Below are 18,721 nucleotides of genomic sequence, written 5' to 3'. Positions count from 1 at the left end.
TCAGTCTGATGAACAAGAAAACTACAGGCAGTCTTGATGAAGGAGAAATAGAGAGTCTGGAGGAGGCTGGCGTGTGTGTCTCCATGCTCGTTCACAGCCACAAGCAGCCCCAGATCCATGGGGAAGCCACCCTGGACCCTCCCTGGGGCTGGGGACTCGTGTCACCGTGGGGCTGGGGGGTCCCGAGGCTCCCGTGTTGGTGGCAGCGAGCCGTGAATGGGACGGCAGGGGTGAGGAGGGGATGGATGGGGAGGGAAGGAAATGGGAGAAGGGGCTGGGGGGGGGGGGGGGAGAAAAGAGGCTCTGGAGGGGGCAGGCTGGAGGAGAGCCCTGGCAGTGGTATGGGGATGGTCTCGGTGTCTGGAGCTATCACCACGATCCACGCATCTCCCCTTAGCAAGGGCCCCCCTGCCTGTTAGTTTATCTAAAGTGCTTGGCATCTACCAGAGAAGAGCACTAGGGAGTAAAAAAACCCACCAAGTATTAAGTGCTAATAATTCCCTACTTTTATTTGCAGTTATCCACCTACATGAAAGAGGCTGGGTTTTTGCTGACACTTTCTTGCTGGGGAATTGAATGCTGCCTGAATCATCCATCCAGGGCCATTTGTTCATAAAAGTAAGGAATTGCTGTTTGAATCTTTTTATTGCTGCTAACGTGACACAGGCAGCGCTGATGGATTTGGAGAGCCTTTGCACAGGCAGGGGATGTCCATGCTGGGAAATTACACAAATCTGGGTGCTCGTGCACCCTCCTGGGAGGTGCAAACACTGCCTGGGTCTCCCCGGGTTCAGCCTCCTGGAGGAGAGGCTGTTGGGGCTGTGCAGTGTGCCCCTGGCACTGGCAGGGGGAAATCCTGGCCTCTCCCAAGCTTTAACCCCAACAGCTTTGCCCGTGAGGGGCAGCTTCTCCCCACGGTACCAGGGTCCATGCACCCCGGAGAGGGGCTGGGGTGGGATTTGGACCCCCAAGCCCTATGAGTGTGATGGCACAGGGGGAAGGGGGGAGTTTTTTAATCTTAATCTTGTTGTTTCCAGAGCTGCTGGCGTGGCCGGACAAGGAGATGTTTTTCCTTTGGCAGAGACAAATAGACAGAGCCAGACCCTCCGGCATCCCGGCTGCTGCTTCTGCGCTCAGATGTGATAAACCTGTCCCAGGAGAAACCCCAGAAAGCAGAGTCCCAGCCTGAAGGGGATCAGCCCCAGGGCAGGATGAGTGCTGTACGGCATGGCACCGGGCCAGGACCCCGTCTCAAACCTCGCAGCCTCACGCCCCGTGCCTGTCCCCGTGTTTTGGTGCAGGATCTCAGTCTGCGCCCTGCAGCTGCAGCCACTGCGGGGCAAGGACCAAAGAACGGCCCCTTGCTGAGATCTCCCTCCTCGTCCCTGCGGATGTCTCCAAATTAGGGATGTTATTAACTACAAGCTGCTTTTCCCCTGACTGCTGCTTGCACAAATGATAACTGATTTTAAATGAATTGAGCCAATTACTGCAGTTTTCCTAAAACAGATGATGGCAATACTTGGGTAAGGAGGAGCAATCCCAGCTGCAGTGGGGATAAGAGTTAGACACTGAAATGCCCTTTGGGCCTGAATTTCCAGCTGTCACGGTTTCCTGGGGAAGTCTTGCTGCTTTCCTCAATTGCATGTGAATTTAGGTGGTAGCAGCGGGGGGCTGCTGAGCAACTTCAGGCCAACAGCAGAGAAAGGTGATGGTACCTGCTCTGTGTGCAATTATCTGCTATGAATGAGTGATGCTGGAATGATTCTTCCTGATTGCAAGCAGTGCCTGAAAATATCAATGTATTTATGGAAAAGTGGAAAGTACTCCTGAATGGTTTTTCAAGGGTGGGACCTTGGGGCTGGGTTTGGGGATCTCCCAGCTCCTTGGGGCTGGTGCACATGGGTATTTCCCATATGGGAAAGGTTTTGGGTTGTCCAAGGGTCCTAAAGGGTAGCTCCTGCCCCAGGTTATTTAACCAAATGGTTATTTCATAGCTATGCCAAGAGGTCTGCCGTGCCCAGATCCGATCTGCATATGAAATTCATCAAATTTTAAAGAACAATAATTGTCACTGGATGTCTTGTCCTTGTAATATGAGGAGCTTTAGTGAAAAGAAAACATAATGAAGATGGATTAAAGCTTAACTGTGTGAAAATGAGTTAAGGAATCTTGAAATCAAGTTCCCATTTGTCTGCCTTTCCAAATCATGGGAAATACTGATTTACTTGCACCGGCAGCAGCGACAGCATGCCATGGTCCCAGCAGAGAGGGTGAGGAGTGACATGTGCCACCGGCTCTCTGGGATGGGGACAGGCTGAATCCTGCGTGGGTCCTCAGCCAGCTCAGTTTGCCACGAGGTCCGAGCCCTTGGCAGTTTTGGTTGGGGCACGCAAACGTCGCAGGCTGAGCTGAGGAAGAGGCTGGGCATGGCTTCCTCGTGCCAAGGGTGGCGAGTGGCCGGTGCCCAGGCTCTGTCTCGCTGAGGATGGTGGGACCGAGCCCCTGTGCCCATCGTGCTCCCTGGTTTGGCTGCAGCCCCCCCAGGCCTGGGTTTCCCTCTGCCGGGAGATAGAAGCCCCTGGACACGATAGTCCCCTTTGATGCAGACCGCACAAAAGCTTTTGGAATTGAGATTAGATGAGCTGTTGCAAAATCAATTAGTGATAAAACCCTGTGGGCAAAGCGCACAATTGTATCATTTTATTATGTTGCCATCTGAGCAGTAAAAATACATAGATATACACGTATAAAACAATCTGAAACACTGGGTCAGAAATGTGGGCTCCTGCTGTTTCCCTCTTAATCTCTTATTAAGTGATATATCTTCTGATTGCTTTTGTCAGCTCTCTAAATTTAATAACTGAACTAACCATCTTTTCCTATTGTTCGCATATAAATAAGTGTTGGATCGATAAAGAACATCTTTAAAAGCCCCTGGATTTGAAAAACGAGGGGAGCATGGCCTGGCGGGCAGTTGCAAGAAAATTATGACTTCACACCTCCAAAGCACAGTGTTTAAAACAAGGATGGGTGGACAAAAAAGGAAAACCCCTTTGATGAGATGGGTTCTGCTACTGAAAGGTTGAATCGATGAAGGCTGGATGAGGTTTCAGCTTTTGGTTGTAGATTGCCTGGCTGCTGCACTCCTCCCCTATCCCTACGGTTTTGGAGAAACCGGTGATGCAACTTGGGGGCTTTAATTTTTTGCAGGGATTTGTTCAAGTAGAGGTGAGCATCGTCAGCAGCTGCCGCTGCGGGGCCACCTCGGATAGAGAGGGGCTGGAGGCAGAAGCAGTGGGGTTGCTCTCTTAGGACGGGTTTATCTTTTTATTCCCATCTGCAGCCTCCGCCCCAAATAAAGCAGCTCCTCCTTTGCACCGTGGAGGACTTCAAGCTGTCTGATTTCAAGCTGCCTGCACTTTGAGAGCATCACCAGCCAGCCGCGCTCGGGTCACCGCACACGCACAGCCGGTCCAGGCAATATCCACCTCAAGAAGGCTCCTTGCAGCGGGGTAGATGCACCAAGGAGGTAAAACTATTCTGCCGGAGAAAATTCCTTCTACAAAGCATCCCCGGGGCCGCAAGGGCAGGCCGGGTGCTCGTGACCTCCACCGGCTTTGCGAACGGCGCTCGCTCGTCCGCTGCGGTGTCACGGGGGGGGGGTGACACATCTGGCGAGGCGGCTGGCTGCTGGGCGCAGGTGGGGTGGACCAGGAGGCATCGCTGCCGGCACCTGCCGCTGCCCAGCCACCCGCAGCACCGCGGCGTTCTGCTCCATCTCTCCCGCGCCCGTGGGAAATCCGGCCGCAAAGCCTCAGCCTGCTCCGAGGTGCTCCCCGGCTCTCCGGAGCTCCCCGTTGGGGTCACGGGCTGCTGTTATCCCCCTCCAGGGTCTGCTACATCGTTGTGAATTCTTCCGGCATTGCTGCACGGCAGCAAAAGGCAAGCAGCCCTCAACGATAACTGCAGCGTTTAAAAAAAAGGAAAAAGTGTGGGGGGATACGCAGCCAGGCACCGTGCTCTCTTCAGGGCGCGTGGTTATGGAGGGTTGCGTTCCCGTAATATATTGCACTCAAAAGTCTAGGGGGTGAGATAAGCGATGCCGAGGAGGCCTCCTTCGCACGCGGCGTGTTCAATCACTCACTATAAAAAAGCCCCGGTGCCTCCGCTCCTCTGCTTCTCCCTCGCTTCAAAGAACAAAAGGAAATGGGCTTGTTGCTTTGTAGGCGAAGGAAAGGAGGCTCCCGAGACCTGGGGAGAGCGGGCCATGAATTATTCAGCGTAGCTGTTGGTGCAGGAGTGGTGCCGAGACCTGTTCCTGCGGTGACCCCAGCGTCGGGCCCTGGCCAGGAGCCCCAAATTGGGATGGATGCAGGCGCAGTCCTGCCGGGTGCAGAGGCGGGAGGGTGCCCGGAGAGCTGAGGCTGAGGGCAGTATCCTTCCCCCCCTCCCCAGGGTACGGCTGTGCTGGTGGTTTGGAGCAAAAGGTGGTTTCTGTTCCTGCATTCCCATCCCAGGGGCAAGCCTTGGGGTTCCCCCTGGTTTTTGTTACTTTGGACCAAAAAAGGAGGAAAAATGCCTGAGAAGGGACACGTGTGTGTGCTGAGTGGGGAGGGTGGCGGAGGGCGAGAGCCCCGGCAGCAAATGCGCTCGGGATTGCGCTCCAGCCGGCTCGGTAACAAATTCACTGACACAGGGAACAATTTTTCCCTGACTCTGCCAATTCCTTAATGACGCTGACTCGAAGGGCCCCGCGGGGAGGGGAACTTGAACTCTGCAAAAAGCTCTCTGCTGAAGCTTTATTTAAGGCTACGTGGGGGATGCTTAAATATTAAAGGACCAAAAAATAATGGCTGGTGGTAGGCTGGGCGGCGAGGGCCATGGCACAAGCATCGGCTGCACTGTGTACCATCTGTGTCTCTTTTTGCCTCTAAACCCCTTTGATGCTCCAGATAACAGAGCTGTCACCTTGCTGGGGATGGTCACTGCTCTCCCCTCTGTGATTTGGGCTGGTTTAACCCACAGATCCCCCTTCCCATGGCTTTCAGGACAGCTCCAGGCTTGTGTCTCCAACAGCAGCATTGCATTTTCTCGGCTGGACACCAGCATCTTGTCAACACAGCGCAAGAAAAAGGACAAGGACTGAGCATCTGTATTTTTCTCTGTGCTGCTTCTGTTTATTTCTTATTTTTTAATCCCTACTTCTTGAGTGTAGAAGTCCTTGTGCTGACACGATATTATTTATAAAATATGTACAGGAAAGCGCTCGGGTACCTGTCCCACCCTCCAAGGTTGGCTGTGCGTGTCTGGCCAGCAGGAGCGAAGGTGAAAGACGGTTTCTCTGCCTTGGAGTCAGGAGGAGGAGGAGAATGGGAAGGGCTGAGAAAGATAGAGACTTCAAAGTATGCGAGCAAATATTTACAGGTTCCAAGACAAAAAAAAATATATCTACAATGTTGTCTTGGGGATACAGGGAGTCAGGCTTGAAGCAAAGCCCGCTCACGGCTCCATCTGTTATATTGAATTATAAAGACTACGGGTATTGATTTCCATCGGCTGTGCCGGCAGCGGGGCGCGCAGCTCTGGCGAGCCCCAGGCTCGGGTGCTGGCAAGGGGCAGCTGGGACCGCTCCAGCCACGGGTTCATGCTTCTGGGGTTTTTGCAATGGTGCTTTCTCAGTATACTTAATTTTTGCAAATGAGGGCTGAATGCTTCTGCGACACTCCCTTGAGCGCCAGGGAAAGGGGATGCTAGCAGGGAGCGTGTTTCAGGGCAGAAGGGAGGAAAATATTCCAGTTTGGTGTTTCGCACTGGCAGCTGCCCTTTTAACATGATGTGAACAAAGCAGGGGGTTTTGCTGGTGCTTGGGACAGGTCCCCAAAAGCTGACCAGCTCCTGGGAGCTGGGGAAGGGTCCTGGGCTCCCCTGCAAGGGGCTGTGTCAGTGTGGAAGAGCTCAGAGTGCCGTGTTTGCACCAGTGGGTGCAGGGGTGTCCCAGTGAGCGTGCCTGGGGCTGGGGGTCTGCACATGGGGGGAAACTACTGCAGTATGTGCAGAGCGAACTGCTTGTGCAGGGGAAGGTGTCGGTGCACAAGGGAGTGACTGCGTGAAATGAGACTGTGGGGGTGTGGGTGTCTGTCTTGGTCCCCGAGCTCGGCAGGTCACCCCAGTTCAAACTGTCCATGGTCTATGCAGGTGATACTTGGCTGGAGGAGACGGACGAGACCTCGGTCTTGCTCTGGGATACGGCAGAGGAGGTGTCTTCATCCCCAAAGGGGTTCTTGCCGCAGCAGATTGTGGTGATCATGCAATTACGGAACTGAAGAGGGGAGAGAAATGGAAAATGATGGTATCGGGGGCCAGCGGGGACGTGCTACGGGACCAAGAGCCCCCAACAGCCCCTGAGCTTGCTGCTCCCACCAGGCTGAGGTTCACCCACTTCTGGGAAAGAGCAAGGTGCCTGCGGTGACCCCAGACGTGCTGGTAAGCCAAGGGCAGAGGCTCACCCTGCATGACATGGGGCATCTCACCTGTTTGTTCATGAGGACGTAGATGATGGGGTTGTAGAGGGAGGAGCTCTTGGAGAAGAAGGCAGGCACTGACATGAGTGTGGCGGTGAAGTCCGCTCCCTTGTTGGTGAAGATCCAGAATGCCACCACGGCGTAGGGCGTCCAGGCCAGCATAAACCCCAGCACCATGAGGATCACCATCCGCGTCACCTCCTTCTCAGCCTTCTGGGTCGTGGCCGACTCCTGCTGCTGGGCAGCTGCCTGCGGGCAGGGCGGGTGGTGAGGGGCACCCTGCAGCTTTCCACCCCCGGACCGTCTCCCCTCCCTTGCCTGAGCTGCCCACCCTGTCCCCGTTCATCCCCTCCCAAAGTTACCTCTCGGACTTTGCAAATGAGACGCCCATAGGAGAAGAAAATGACCACGACCGGGATGATGAAGTGGATGATGAACATGTAGAGGACGTAGGACTCGTTGTGGTAGTCAGGGTTGTGGGTGTAGTAATCGGGGCCGCAGGAACACTGCATCCCCTCCGGCATGTATCTGCCAGTGAGAAAGGTTAGGATCTTCACCAGGACCCTCCCTGGGGGCAACAGGAGGGGCTCAACCTAGGGACCGAATTCTCAAAGGACGGGGGATGCTCGAAGAGTGGCATGCGTGTTTTGGGTGAGCTCCTCCCTGGCTTCTCCTCTGCACCCCATGTACCCGGCCTCGCTGGCTCTGCAGCGCGTGGCTCCTTCGGGGCCGGCACAAGCCGTGCCGACATATTGCACTTGGGCGCGTAGCATCGGTTTGTTGTGACACTCGCTCCCTCCCACGGGGAATGGGCTATTTATTTCCTTCCTACGTGGCTGAGCACTTGCCTGCCGGGAGCCACCTGCTCTCCCTCTGCGGATGGAGGGATGCCGAGCGGGTACGAGAGCCGACAGCTTAATGGGTCCAAGCTCTTGAGGGCTTTGTCCACGCTGCTACACGGGGTGAAGGGATGCACAGCCTGTGTCTGGAGGGGGGCTGGCTCAAAGGAATGCAGCTCAGGTCTGCTTCGGAGCCAAGGACTGGCTGCCTGGGCAGGGATCCCAATTCAAGGCCAGACAGGGACCATCTGGCTATGCCTCATCGCGGGTGGATGGTAAAGGGACTTTGCTGCCCCAAAGCCACCTCCTGCATGTGCCCAAAGGGCTGGTAGGGGCTTGCTGTGACCCCACAGGGCAGCTCTGCAGTGGGGTGTCAGGAGGGGCCGGAGCTGCAGCTTTAGAGAAATCACCTCCATCTCCTCAGCCTCCTCCCTTATGCTCCGGGTGGCCTTTGGCTGCTGCATCGGCTCCTGCCCAGGGGTGCGGGTGCATGCAAGAGCCAGAGATGGGCTTCAGCTGCCTGGAGGCCACGTTCACTGTAGCCTAGTGAGTAGCCTGTGGCTTGAGCAGCCAGCACTGCTTCTGTTTTCACCCCTGAATCCTGAGCCTTCACTCCCTCACCCCTCAGGCTCTGTCCCTTGCTCCACACAGAGGTGAGTTGCAGCGTGTGGCTGCAGCTGGCTGCGCGGTGCTGGTCGGTGCTCAGGAGCAGTAAGGCTGGAGCAGGGAAGGGGACTGAGGGGCTGCTGCGTCCGAGCGGGGCATTTGTTGCGGGGAGCTGAAACGTGCTGCGGTGTCAGGAGCAGGACAGATGGGCTCACGGGGACAGTGGGGCAGGGGTGCTGGGAAAGGTGCTGCAGGGCTCCCAGGAGCAATGCTGGGGTGACAGCACATCAGCAAGGCCAGGTTTGCCTCCCCTGAGCAGCCTTGCCTGCTGGCCTGGTCGTCTAAATGCTCTTTATGGTCTGCAGAGAGAAATGGGCTCTTCACAGCATGGGTGAGATGAGCCGTGCCTATTGAAGCCCCTCTTTCTCTGCAGAACATAAAGGACTATTGCAGCTGGAGATGCTGAGCCTGTGGCTGCCTTTGGCTAGGGGACACCAAACCGTCGTGAGACTGACAGCTGAGGTCCCATTTCTGTTCTGACTCGCCCCATTGCCTCTCTCAGCTGGAGTTTCGTGTCCTATTCCCACTGGGGTGTTTGCACAGCAGCTGGGGCTGCTGCTGAGCATCCTTTGACTCACCTGGACCAGCCAAAGAGGGGTGGAGCAGCACAGGAAAAGGCCATTATCCAGGTAAAAGCGATGCCCATCATGGCATGGGTTGCGGAGAAGCGGAAATTTCCCATGGGTTTGCAGACGACGATGTAGCGCTCTATGGCCAAGACGACCAGGGACCACAGGGCGACTTGGCCTGCGGGATGGAGAGAAAGAGAGAGCGTACGGTGGTGGTAAGAGCTTCTCTGGGCTTGATCTCTTCCCTTCATGGTCTCATGCAGCGAAGAGCAGAGGGAACTGAGGAGTTGGATGAGCAAGGGTTAACCAGCATCCTACTTAATAACTGAGAATCTCCTGGCCATAACGCGCAAAAGGTCTGGGAGCGGAGCGGAGCATCTGTGCCACAGCGGGATGCTGGTGATGGAGAAGGGGAACCATCATGGGGGTTTTAATAATCTAAAGATCAAGGGGGTGAATTCCACCTGGGCGCGAGGAAGCACAATTTCTGGTAAAGATACCAGATGTGTCCAAACCTGTTGATGCCTTTAAATGTGTATTTCAGGAGTCTTCCGCCAGTGCTAGATCAGGGGGAGGTGTACGGGGGAGGCTGTGTGGGTGAGCATGCATGCACATGTATTTATAAGGGATAATTAAACTTCAGGGGATTGGGAGCGTTTAGTCGGTGCTGTAAGCCTGCTAATGCCCCCAGCTGTGATAATCTGCTGATAACTACACCCTGTGCTAGGATTCGCTGGAGACCCGCTGCTTGCACAGTGACTGCTTCCCATCAAACTTTCTTCCCTGTGAACAGGAGCCTCTTTCTTCTTTACTAGATACAACCATTGGAAGGGCAAATAATGCTGCCTGAAAGCCCACAGGCTCACTTGATCAGAAATGGTGCAGACCCATATGATCTTCTGTCTGCAAGACCAAGCCTGTCCTTGGCTTGGATCAGGACATTTAGCTTTGCTTTTGCCTTCCAGAATATAAATTTAAAAAAAATTTTTTTTTTTTTTTTTTAAATCAGTATCATTGCAGGAAATTGCCCCATTTAGGGGAAAAGAAGTGAAGTCCTCACAGTGGTTATGGATCTTTGCAGCAAGGATTAGCAGTTGTCAGATCCATCACGAGGTGTTGTGTGGGCCTGGCTGGCTGCGTGGGCACGGGGTGCAAAATGAATTTTCCCTGTTTTGCACGGGGGCTTTCTGCAGGGTGAAGTGTTAGCGGCTCTCATCTCCCTGAGAAATGAAATAAGGAAGCTCCCAAGGGCACCCAAATTGGGTGCAACTGGGACAAGAGCTGAGCAATTGCTGCAAAGCCTGGGCCTGGTTTCCCTAGCTCTGTGCAACCCTGAATCCTCCTTCCCCTCCATGCTGCTGCTCTGCTCTTCTGGTTAAGAGCTGCCACATCTTCCTCTTGCCCCTAGATCAGCTGTGACTCCTCTCCTTGTCTTGAACTTTTCCTCTCCATGCCCGTACCCCTTTTGTGAGGTCCCTCTCCCGAGCGGTCTCTCTCCCAAAGGATGTCTCTTCTCTCCCTGAACCCTCCCAAATGCTTCACGTTTCCCCAGGAAAAGGCTTTTGGCAAAGATGATTGACGTTGATTCAAGGACATGATGTGATCATCCCCAGCAGGTCTCTGCTAACCGTGCAACTTCAGCGTGAGACCCCCTGCATGCACGCTGGGCAGCGTGGCCAGATGACCCCAGGCTTGATCCTGCAAACAAGGATCCCTTCCTGGCGTTTGTTTCCTTGCAGCTGCCCTGCTAGTTGTGTGATGGGTTCTTCTTGGCATCAAGATCAAACTTGCATAAATCTCTCTCTTTATCCCCACCTTTAAGCCGCAGGGAAGCAGTGCCTTGCATGGCGAGCTCTGCCCCATGCGACGAGCTGCGACACCGCAGCGGCGTGGGAGATGGCTGTCTGCATGGAAGGGATGCTGCAGGCATTGCAACCATTCCGATAGCATGACAAAGGGGTGGAACTGGGCTCCTAAAGCCCTGAAGAAGCAAGATCACCCACTGCCAAGCCTGGCCCTTAGACCCAAGCTCCCACCGCGCAGCCCTTACCTCCTAGCGTGGCGAAGAAGCCCTCCACGGCGCAGCCGACGGGGCCGAAGACGAAGTAGCCATTCCAGGCAGTGTAGAAGGTGACCGTGAAGCCAAAACAGGCCATGAAGAGGTCAGCCACCGCCAAGTTGACCAAGATGTAGTTGAGCGGCTGCCGGAGCTTCTTGTGTTTGAAGGTGACCAGGAGGGTGAGGAGGTTGATGGGCAAACCGGTGGAGATGAGGAAGAAGATGTAGCAACACACGACGCGGTATTTCCAGGGCTCGGCTAGGTAGTACTGGGGGTACTCGAAGGGGCTTCGCACCACCCCTGTCTTATTGGACATAGGCACGTAAAAATTGATACCTTCCGTCCCATTCATCCTGCCAATGTTATGGCAGCTGCTTTGCTTTTAAGGTTTTTTTAAAAATCAAATGCTCTGGTTTTGTAATTAATTTTGCTTCAACCCCAATTAAAAAAAAAAAAGGAAGCCCCACCCCCCAATGTTGAAAAATACCCAACTAAAAGACCCTCCCCCCTCAAAAAAAAAGAATTAATTAATAAGAACAACAGTAAATCCTGAGGGGACGGGAGGTGGTGCGCTGCCCCTGCTCCGCCTCAAGGGCTGGCGGTGCCCGCGTGCCAGGGGAGGTTTTATACCCTTCGGCCTCCTCGAGGGAGCGCGGGGGGAGGCTGGATTAGGGGCTCGGCTAACTTTGTATGACAAGGGCAACGGGATTGAGAGGGGTTGATGGTTTAAGCACCCTCTAAGCAGCCAGTTGGCCCCAAAACCTGCATTAAAGCGTATTAATTGCCATTAAGTGTTTAATATTGTTTAAGGAGTTGGGGGGAGGAAGGGATGGGGTAGGGAGCGCTTTGGAAGAGGGGCAAAGGCAGGAGGAGTGGTGGTGAGTTGGAGAGCGGCTGCTTTGGGCGATTGATGGGGAAATGGGTCCTTGCTCGGGTCCACAGCGGGTCACAGTCTTTGGGGTGTCCCTGGGTGGCTGAAGGACTCCGTGGGAGTGTTTGGGAATTGGGGAGTGCCCAGATCTGCCCCACTGACCTTGGGGACGTCACTGGGGGAAGACTGGACTGAGCTCTGCAGGTCTGAGCAGTTGGTTCAGCGCTGGCTGTTTGGCTGCTCCGTGCTTTGGGTGCTTGGTTCAATATGGATACATGTCCCCATCACAGAGCAAAACCAGGCTCTGCTAACGTGGCCAAGGGTCATCTCTGTGCACGGAGCTGGGCAAAGTTAGGAGCGGAAACTGCTTCCCACCCCAAAGGCTGCAATCTTGGTAAACACAGCGTCTTGGGGGCAGGTCTGTATTACGTCCTGAATCATGCACCCTGGTTGTGCTAGAGTGCAAAAGACTGAATTTCCTCCTCTGCCTTTCCTCCTCTCTGGGCTAAAGGATATATGTTATTCATCTGATCCTCCAAGGATTTCTGGCAGGGAGTACGCTATCCGGCAGGGATGGATGTAGCACAATCAGCCCCACGATTCCCTGCCTCCCAGGGAGCTGCTGGTGATCATTTCCCACCTGAGCCTCCTCCCCATCCCAGCAAGTGGGACACCAATCTGGGTTGCATCTTTGCAAGGATTGACAGGGTTTAGGGAGGGTCCTTAACCACAGCTCTAAAACCAGCCTGACCAAGTGCCACTACTTGCTGGAGAAGCAGCACCTGAGTGCCCCTGGGGAGGGAAGGTAAAGCCTCAGCAATGCTGATGTTCTGAATTCCCTCCAGAGACAGTGCAGAGAGACCAGCACCAGCCTGTAGCCACATTGGGAGAGCAATCAGGATGGAAAGAAGCTTCTCCCAGTCTCCTAGCACTCATTATGGGGTGTGGGATCCCCATCCCAGCACACATGAGACTGTGAAACCTTTCTCAGCAGGGTTGGTGCCAGCCTGGAGCACCAATGCTCCATCTTATCCAAGCTCTTTCCCCATTTCTTCCTTCTGGGTCATGGGAGCTCCTTCTCCAGGAGACCTGCCTAAGGCGCCTTAGTGAAGCTCTTCCATTAATCTCTGACATCTGGTGGCGTTAATGGCCCTGATCTGTTAATGCGGTAATCTGTTAGCCTCTTTCTCACCACTGCCCTCTGCCAAGACAAGGTGGATGGAAAAAGTTAGTGCTGTCTTGCTGGATGAATGAGGTCTTCTGCAAGACTGGAGTGTCTCAGAGCTAGATGACAGGAGCGGAAGGCTAAAGGGTGTGGGTGGGATGAATGATGTCCTAATTGCTGACCTGCTGATCTGTCTGCAGAGATCCAAGAGGACCAGAACTAGGACATGGTGAGAGTAAGTGGGTCACATCAGCCTCGGGTGCCCTGGGACAAGGACTCCACATGGGATGTCTGTGCCTCTCAGAAGTATCTCACTGCATGTCCTGTGTATCTACCAGTCATGAAATTCCCAGTCTAGGTCTTCCTTGAGGGGAAGAGTTTCTTGTGGAGAAGTCCCATGGCCTTACTTCTCATAAAGCTTTCCCTGGAGGTATTTCATGCCTCTCCTGGCCATAGTCAGGCTTCTGGATGTACAAAAGTTGGGAACATTTTTGCAGAATTAGTTGAATATTAAAGGAGAACCCAGAAATGCTAATACACATAAACAGATGTGCATCTCAATTCCAGTGTGTTCCTCCCAGCTTCCATGGCAGAAAGCAACTCTTTTCAGCTAAAAGATTTCACTATGGTGGTCCACCTTCAAAAGACTTGGACCCTGCTGTCAGTGCCAGCAGCATCTGAAAGCTTTGGTGCTTCTCCAAGGTTTTGTATACAAACATGGTTATCTCATGGGAAAGTTAATTTTCATCTCCCAGAAAGTAATTTTCACCTCCCATCTCTGTGAGACTTTTGCCACATCTTTGTGGTGTTCCATCTTCTAAAGAGTACAGAGTCGTACAAATGAAGCACAGCTGTGGGGAGAAGAGGTGAAATAACAGTCTGTTTTGGGTGGTGGGGGAAAGGATCAGCGGTATTTTTGCCACAGAGTTTTTCTCCTGGATCAGTGGACTCCCTCCACTCTTTCAGCTAAGGTATGGTGCAGATTTGGCTTCATATGTGGTACCCAGAAACCTTTCGTACCAAGAACTGCCAACAACTGGACCAAGAGGACTTTCACCTGACTTTCAACTAGATCTGGACCAGGACCTTTCCCCTTTTTGGAGCTGAATAAGGAGCAGGTAAGCCCGAGTCACCTCTGTTGTGCTAACAGGGGGCTGTCCCTGCCCAGCTGTCCTCATGGACTCAGCTTTCTCCCCCTGCGAGCTGAGGCCACTGTTTCAGTCGACCTCGAGGCTGGTGGATTTAGAGCTCTCTGCAGGTCAGCGACAGCCGGAGCGATGCTGAAGGCCTCGCATAAACTCAGCGTAGGAAAATGACACCAGAGAGGATAGCTGGTGCCTCCACGACGTGTCCTGAATGCAACCTCAGTTCCCTCTTCGTCTCTGTCACAGAAATGGAAAGTGATGCCTTTAATTTGGTGTCTCTTAGCAGGGGAACTTTATAGGCTCTCTCCCAGAGAGCTCTCAATTGTCTTCTGTGCTGACTCTACAACAAAGAAGGCGATAGCAAAATTCAGGCCCTGTTTAATGCGAGAGGAGAGGCTTGCTTTCTTTGTGTTTGTCCTTAGGAAAAAGAAGGGGTTTCTTCCTTCTTGCAGGCTTTTTTCTGCTTTGCTAAGCTCTTTGAGATGAGATTGTCTCTTATTCATTGTTTGTCAGCACATTGCGTGACGGAGCCCTGAGCTGCTCTGGGCTTTCATGTCCTGTGTAAAGCAAGAAATGATAATTATAATCAAATAACTAACTTGCACTGAGCTGATACGGTTGGTTCACTGGGCTCGAGCAACAGGCAGAGCAAACCACGTGGATGTGCCGGGGGAGGTGGGTTTCCCGGAGCGGTAGCGGATGGGAGCCCTTTGGGGTGCCTCTCCCCATCCCTGTGCAAGGCATGTCACTGCTTGGGCAAAGGCACAGGAGTGACTTCCCCAAGGGCACACAGGGAATGACTTGCAGAGTAAGGTGTAGAGAAACACAAAAGCAGTAGAAATCAGTCATGAAGCAAACATCTGTGCCTAAATTCTGGTGACGGACTAATGCACAGGACCTTAAACCTTGGCCATGAGCACCAATGCTGAGTGCAAAACAGTGCTGAGCTCGCTTTTGGCTGGTTTTGTAACGTGCTGCCCTGAATCTCCCTTCTGGAGGGGCTTGTTCCTCCCTGGTGGGCAGGAGAAGAGGGAGGAAGGTGCAAATATTGCGGTGCCTCCCGGTACTCCCAGCTGCCCTGGGAAGACCTCGTTTCCCCATATCAGATAGCAGCCACGCGTGGCCGCTGCGCTGAGCCGCTTATGCCGGGCTTGTGAGCTCCCTCACCAGGAAACGGGTTAAAGAAAGATAAAGCTGGAGTGCTATAGAGACCATATGGAGGGGAAGAAAACCCTTTATCCTGTAATTGGATTCATTCCCCGGCGGAGGTGAGGCTGAGTGGAGCTGACAGGTCGTGATGGGCGAGGCGCTGCCAGCTGCCCCGTCCAAAGCAGGATGTGTGTGCACAAACTTGTAGATCAATCCATTAGAGTGGATCAAATAGATTTAAATGTGTGGCAGGGAGAAGGAGGACACAGATGTATTTACAATTTGGTTCGGTGGGCCCATTCCTCCCCCAGCAGGGATTAACTCGGCCATGGCTGGCGGCTCCGAGGAGGCAGCCGTGCCCTCTGCCGGCATCCGCAATGCTGGGGCTGGCTGCCTGCTGCTCCTCTGGGCTTGCACGGTTGTGTCCATCCAGGACAAGGATCTGGTGGTGCAGGGGGAGGTTCTTTGTAACACGTCCTTGCTTCTGTCCCCAAAAATGAGAGTGCACAGAAGCCTGTCTCCTGCCTTGCTCATAGCTCCCCAAAGGGCTGCGCCCACAAGGTTTGGGCAGGAGGAACCCCACCTCCTGTTTTCTGTGCAGGTTCCCCATCACAACTCCTCCTCCAGGCTCTCCCCACCAGCACAGCCTCGCAGGGGGTGGATACACCAGAGCCAGAAGGCAGCTGAAAAGTGGGGAGAGCTTCACCACTGCCAACCTCATCTCATGTGCATGGTATTTGCAAGCAAGCAGGCCCCTGTCACCTCCTAGGCTATTCCTCCTGCTGTTGATCCAGGTAACATCTCTACAACCACTGTAGGATTTCCTTGGAGAGATAGAAAGTCTTTGGGACCTGTCGCTTTCTTGCCAAGGAGCTGAGCAATCCTGGCTCAGCTGTGAACCTGCACCGCTCCGTGTGGTGCTGTCAACACTTCTAACTAGGTGATAAACCAGGGCTGTAGCAGAGTAGGCAGGTTTGCAAGACAGTCTCACCAGCCACGCAGCACCACGGGACGAGCAGCCAGCACAGCCCCGCAAATCGAAGCAGCACAAGCACACTTCTCTGTATGTTAGCAGCTGTGCAAGGGAGCAAGCCATCCTCTGATGAGGGTGATGGCTGATGCAAGGGAGAAGAAGCTGTCTGCTCCTGTGAGATCTTCCTGTCTTGCAAACTGCAGCCAATTCCTTGCTGGATTTTGTTCTGGTTTATGGGCTATTTGAGCCAGGTAGGTGTTAGGCAGGAGTTAACAGGGAGAGCTGGGAGTCAGGGATCTATGTCCAGCTCTTCTCTCCAAGCTCTGCTTTGCCCAAGTAGTGGCAGGTGCTTAACTGCCAAATCGGAGAGGCAAAAGAAAGGCTTTCATTTAATTCCAGAGGGATGCAAGAGCGTAGCACCAGTACCTTTGTTCTGCAGTGTCCAGCAGCCCCTGCCGTGGCCCAGCTTTGCGAATGGCTGAGCAGTCAGAAAAGGGGGTTTAGGCAAATAGAAATAATCCAGCTCTTTTATTTTTAATTTGTAAATCTCATTTGAAGTTGAACCCTGTTATTCCTGAGGGCCTTATTGTGGATGTTTGTAGCCCTCTGCAGTGATGCTTTATACATGCTGTTTCGTTTTGTCATAACTGGGTCAATTTCTTTTCGTTTCTAGTGTGGAGCCCTTGGTTTTCTCTGTGGAAGCCTGGAGACTGCTGTGACACAGCCAGCTGGATTATAATCTTTTGGGAAAGAGTACAGAGGAAATTTGGGGTTTTCTTGCTTGTTTTCCGCTTTCCAGCGGGGCTGCTCCCTGGTGCCTGGCTGGGCTGGCTCCTTGCTTCAATGTCCCTATGGGACCATGAACAGCCAACCTGGTGTTCCAGCTCCCAGCAAAGCCGTGTCGTGGTGGTACTTTGGGTGTCCAGGGAAGAATCCCTCACAAAGCTGCCCTGGCCATACTCTCAGACAGCTGAATAGCCCTATCCCCTGTCTTTTGCCCCATTTTGAAGCCCCTGTTCCTCTTGGTGGTGGCTAGGTGTCCTGTACCGCAATTCATTTTTGTCTGCTTCTTGCTGTCCCTGCTTTAAAACCTTCTAGGGATTTGCTCCAGACCAAACGTGTCCTTTCTCTCCCTTTGCCCTTCATCCTGTAATTGGATTCATTTCTTCCATCCAGCCCACCCCAGGCTTCTCCCCATCCCTTTACATAACGATGCTGGCTCTGGGCTGTGCTGCTTTGTTCTTGACCTGCAGCCACTGAAACCAGTGGAGGGGTTTGCACTGATTCCTATTGCACGTTGAATCCCATGTCAATACAACAACCCTTTTCTTTTGCAGTTCCTGCTCCCTCCCCATTTGCTGCCTCTTTTTCCTCTCCACATACAATGTGTGCTTCCTCCAGCCTCTGCATTGCTCGTGCAGCAGTTGCATCTCTGCACGAACCCTCTGAGCACGTGGTCCTGCCCAGGAGCTCCTACACCCCGCATGGCACAAGAGAAAAGGTAAATGCAACAGCCCCACGCAGGTGAGCAAAGCAATGGCAGGATTGTCTGGAAAAAATGATTGATTTTTCCACTTCTTTCATTAATATTTATTCTCCTTAATTCCCATCTTTATTGTTTAGCTCTCTAAAGCCTTTTGTGGTTGAAAGGCTTTCACTGAGGTTGCTATTCATCACCTAAGAAAAATATCCATGGATTAAATAGGAATTTTATCAAATTTGAGTCCTGTGCTGGAATCAGACTTGGCTGGACAGGCCCAAATGTCTCTGCAGATCCTTCTGCTGTTGTCAGAGTTTTCCATTTGGTTTTCCCGGCCCCACGTCCCAGCTGGGATGGATATGCTGCTGTTTCGCTGATGACCAGGTTTCTCCCATGAGAAACACTCACCAGTGAGCACATTGACTTGCCATGTGCACTGTCTCTTTTTTTGCCCTGAAGGTATCTGACCCTGTTTCCTTGTTGCCTTGCAGAATGAATTGGTACCTTGAAAGCCTGAAAGGAGATAAAGCAGCAGCAAACTCTTCTCCCCTGTTGCAGATAAACTGCTATTAACTGCTGAGGGTTTCTGGAATGAGAAGGGCGACTCTCCATTGAAAGCACTGATAAATCTTGGACATCCAGCATAATCCAGTCCACTGTATCAGGAAATCTCTTGGGAGCTGGCAGCATTGAGCACAGCAATGCCTTTTCATGCTACAGTTCTCCCATGGACAGATAATCTCCATGGACAACAACTGCAAATGCTGGTGGTTGGATCCTGACTGCTCTTACCTCCCCTTTCCTTCTCAGCAAAACAGCCGCTGCCTTCTGCAGCGAGACGGGGCTTACCTGCAAACTTCATCTGCAGCGGTGACCACAGGACTGAATTCTGCAACCCATGTGTGAGCAAGAATATCATACATCATCCTCCTGCTGATTTGACAGTGCAAGCGGCCCTGCAAAGCAGCGATTTAACGCACTTCTTGGTGCCTTAGTGTTTCGTCTTGCTATGCTTAACCTGATAGATTGTTGTTTGATATGGGAACAGTAGGGGGGGTAAAAGGAGGTAATAAGAAAATAAAAGGTCAGTGGGTGCCTGGTGTGTGTAAAGGCTAAATTGCTCTTTCATCAAATCTAATAAATATTCCCTGTGAGTGGGGTAGAGATCTCCTTTTCTGAAATGCTAAGTAATTTCATTGCCTCAGAGCCTCAGCCCAGGACTCGGATTATCAGATGTAGGCAGGGTCTCCCATCTCTGGCTGTGGCACCTCGCCTGCCCCT

General features: G+C 53.0%; 1 protein-coding gene and 1 long non-coding RNA gene across 5 annotated transcripts; one reads left to right on the top strand and one right to left on the bottom strand.

The window, feature by feature from the left end:
- Positions 1-5,156: 5,156 nt before the first annotated feature.
- LOC115335325 (green-sensitive opsin) lies at positions 5,157-11,268 on the bottom strand. The gene is made up of 5 exons (XM_030000808.2): positions 10,649-11,268; positions 8,608-8,776; positions 6,887-7,052; positions 6,534-6,773; positions 5,157-6,322 (listed from the first exon to the last, which is right to left on the bottom strand). Exons 1-5 carry the CDS (start codon positions 11,007-11,009, stop codon positions 6,191-6,193), a joined length of 1,068 nt encoding a protein of 355 aa, XP_029856668.1. The 5' UTR covers positions 11,010-11,268; the 3' UTR covers positions 5,157-6,190.
- A 245-nt stretch (positions 11,269-11,513) lies between these two features.
- Positions 11,514-18,594, top strand: LOC115335464. Of its 4 annotated transcripts, none has more exons than XR_003921435.2 (4): positions 11,514-11,535; positions 13,660-13,811; positions 15,589-17,461; positions 17,932-18,594. It is a non-coding gene; the product is annotated as an uncharacterized LOC115335464 (long non-coding RNA). The 4 variants fall into 4 exon arrangements; XR_003921436.2 differs by lacking the exon at positions 11,514-11,535 and having other exon boundaries at positions 13,597-13,811; positions 15,589-16,211; positions 16,634-17,461; XR_003921434.2 differs by lacking the exon at positions 11,514-11,535 and having other exon boundaries at positions 13,597-13,811.
- The last annotated feature ends 127 nt before the right edge of the window (positions 18,595-18,721 follow it).

Source organism: Aquila chrysaetos, chromosome 24 (genome assembly GCF_900496995.4).
Source record: "Aquila chrysaetos chrysaetos chromosome 24, bAquChr1.4, whole genome shotgun sequence".
In the NCBI taxonomy this organism is placed as follows: Eukaryota; Metazoa; Chordata; class Aves; order Accipitriformes; family Accipitridae; genus Aquila; species Aquila chrysaetos.
Note: the sequence above shows the minus strand (reverse complement) of the source record. Positions and strands in the feature narration are given on the sequence as shown.

Bases quoted from the DNA above. Each gene is read 5' to 3' on its own strand.
- LOC115335325 (XM_030000808.2), bottom strand. From the start codon at position 11,009: ATGAATGGGACGGAAGGTATCAATTTTTACGTGCCTATGTCCAATAAG. The intron at 6,774-6,886 runs GTAACTTTGGGA...CCCTGCCCGCAG, and splicing joins TCATTTGCAAAGTCCGAGAG to GCAGCTGCCCAGCAGCAGGA. The intron at 6,323-6,533 runs GTGAGATGCCCC...TCCCCTCTTCAG, and splicing joins ACGTCCTCATGAACAAACAG to TTCCGTAATTGCATGATCAC.